Raw genomic sequence first — 2,325 nt, forward strand, 5'->3', positions numbered from 1 at the left:
TCACATAACAGCGCACAACCATGTGTAACTCTCTCTCTACAGGATCCAGTGCCCTCTTCTAGTCTCCACAGGCATCAGGCATAAATATGGTGCACACACATACATCCTGGCAAACCATCCATACACATAATAACAAACAAATTATTATTAAAAAAGAAGAAAACAGGCCAAACCTGGTGGCTTATGCCTTCAATCCCAGCATCTGGGATGCTAAAAAATGTGGATCTGTATGAGTTTAATGCCAGCCAGGGAAACATGGTGAGACCTTGTTTCAAAGCCAACCAACTCAGTAACATATAAACCAACCAGCCTGATCCTGTAAGATTATCTACTCTGTGCCATACAGAAATTGGGTTAGTAATTACTACTAATATAAATAGAAAAGCAAATGGTTTTCTAAAAAGTGTAGTTGGTTAATTGACAGTATGTGAATATTAAACGTACAGAAAACATAATGAAAACAGTTCCTGGTAACAGGAGTTGGGGTTTCTTCTTGTATTACTTTTCAAGAGGTGCGAGCTTTCTCTTTAGCCTCTTCATGGCTGACTTCATTTCCTGGTTCCTCAGAGTGTAGATCAATGGGTTCAATAGAGGGGAGATGACTGTGAAGGTAACAGAGATGGCTTTATCTGTAGGGAGGGCAGTGAAGGGCCTGGCGTAGACATAGATGCAGGGTACAAAATGCAGGGTGACCACAGTGATGTGGGCGGTGCATGTGGAGATGGCTTTTCTCCTGTCCTCTCCTGCCTGAGACCTCAACATCGTCAAGATGACCATGTAGGACACCAGCAGGAAGATAAACCACAGGGTAGTGACCAGGCCGTTGTTTGAGATCATCAGGAGCTCGAGAACAAAGGTGTCTGTGCAAGCGAGTTTGAGAACCTGTGGGACATCGCAATAAAAAGTATCAAGAACATTGGGTCCACAGAAGGGGAGTGGGAGCAAGAGGGAGATCTGCACGATGGAGTGGACAAAGCCGCCCACCCAGGAGGCCGCGATGAGGGCTGTGCACCGCCTACTACTCATGATGGTCACATAGTGCAGGGGCTTGGAGATGGCCACGTATCTATCCAATGCCATCACAGAGAGAGAGAAAATGTCTGCCCCACCAAGCAGATGGAAGAAAAACATCTGTGTCATGCATTCTGCATAGGAAATGGTCTTTTTCTTTGTTAGAAGGTCCACCAAGACCTTCGGTGCTGTGATGGAGGAGAAGCAGATGTCTAGAATGGCAAGGTTTCGGAGCAGGAAGTACATGGGCGTGTGCAGACGGGACTCAAAAGTCACGATGATCATGATGAGCAGATTCCCAAGCAGAGTTGTCACGTATACAAAACACAAAACAAGAAATAAGACCAGGCTCAGGTGTTGCGATTGAGTTAGACCCAGAAATATAAATTCTTTTACTCTGGTGTTATTTCTCAACTCCATTGAATCACGATTTTCCTTTCTTGTATATCTTGGAAAAATTAACAGTATTATTTTAGCAAGTGTTAATTTTTCTTTAGTAAGCTCAGATTCTTGGAGGCAAGTATCAGAACCGAAAGCACACAGGCACTACTGACTGCCACATGGCTTGCTATCTCAAGTTATTATAATATGTCTAAAATAACATTTTATTATACAAGCATGCTTTCAGTTATTTGCATCTGTAAGTCACGAACATTTTTTGAATGTATAAAATCAATGTTCTAATTATAGAAGCTGTAAGTATTCCAGGAAAACAGGTAGATAACAAGTATTCTGTTATCCATAGTGTGAGAGATACAGAATAGCTTGTGTGTGTGTGTGTGTGTGTGTGTGTGTGTGTGTGTGTTGTGTATAATAAAGCAGTGACTATTTTGTACAGCTAGAACATTTTATATTTCTTTTTTATTTTGGTTTTTCAAGAAACATTTTACATTTAATGAAGATTTTTTTCTAGGTTGGATACTCCAATTCAATAGTTGTAAGAACCTCTTCTCGCTAAGCAATACCCTTTGAATTAAATTCTACAGAATTAATCATGAATTTCATTCCATGATAAATTAGAAACATTTAAGGTCATTATTCTTCTTTATTCCCATCTTCCTTAGGAGCAATTCATTATTTACACTTTTCTTTTCAATTAGCTTAGATGGTAAATTAGCCCCTCAGCTATGGAAGACTGATATTCTGAGTTTTCTTTTGTCCATTACTTTCGCCTCTTTCTTGTAATCAGTTCTTTTCTTGGTGTGTCATTGCTGCACAGTGGCCTGTACATGTTCGAGGTGTACGTCTTGGTAGGTTTTGATCTACATATATTGCCATGTCACGATCACTATAGTTAAGACAGTGGACATATCT

At 40.4% G+C, this 2,325-nt stretch overlaps 1 protein-coding gene across 1 annotated transcript; it reads right to left on the bottom strand.

Annotated features, from left to right (window-relative positions):
* Positions 1-498: 498 nt before the first annotated feature.
* Positions 499-1,431, bottom strand: Or4d11 (olfactory receptor family 4 subfamily D member 11). The gene is given in 1 exon segment (NM_001000244.1): positions 499-1,431. A coding segment is annotated over 1 exon segment (933 nt).
* Between the last annotated feature and the right edge of the window lie 894 nt (positions 1,432-2,325).

Source organism: Rattus norvegicus, chromosome 1 (genome assembly GCF_021556685.1).
Source record: "Rattus norvegicus strain SHRSP/BbbUtx chromosome 1, alternate assembly SHRSP_T2T, whole genome shotgun sequence".
Taxonomy (NCBI): Eukaryota; Metazoa; Chordata; class Mammalia; order Rodentia; family Muridae; genus Rattus; species Rattus norvegicus.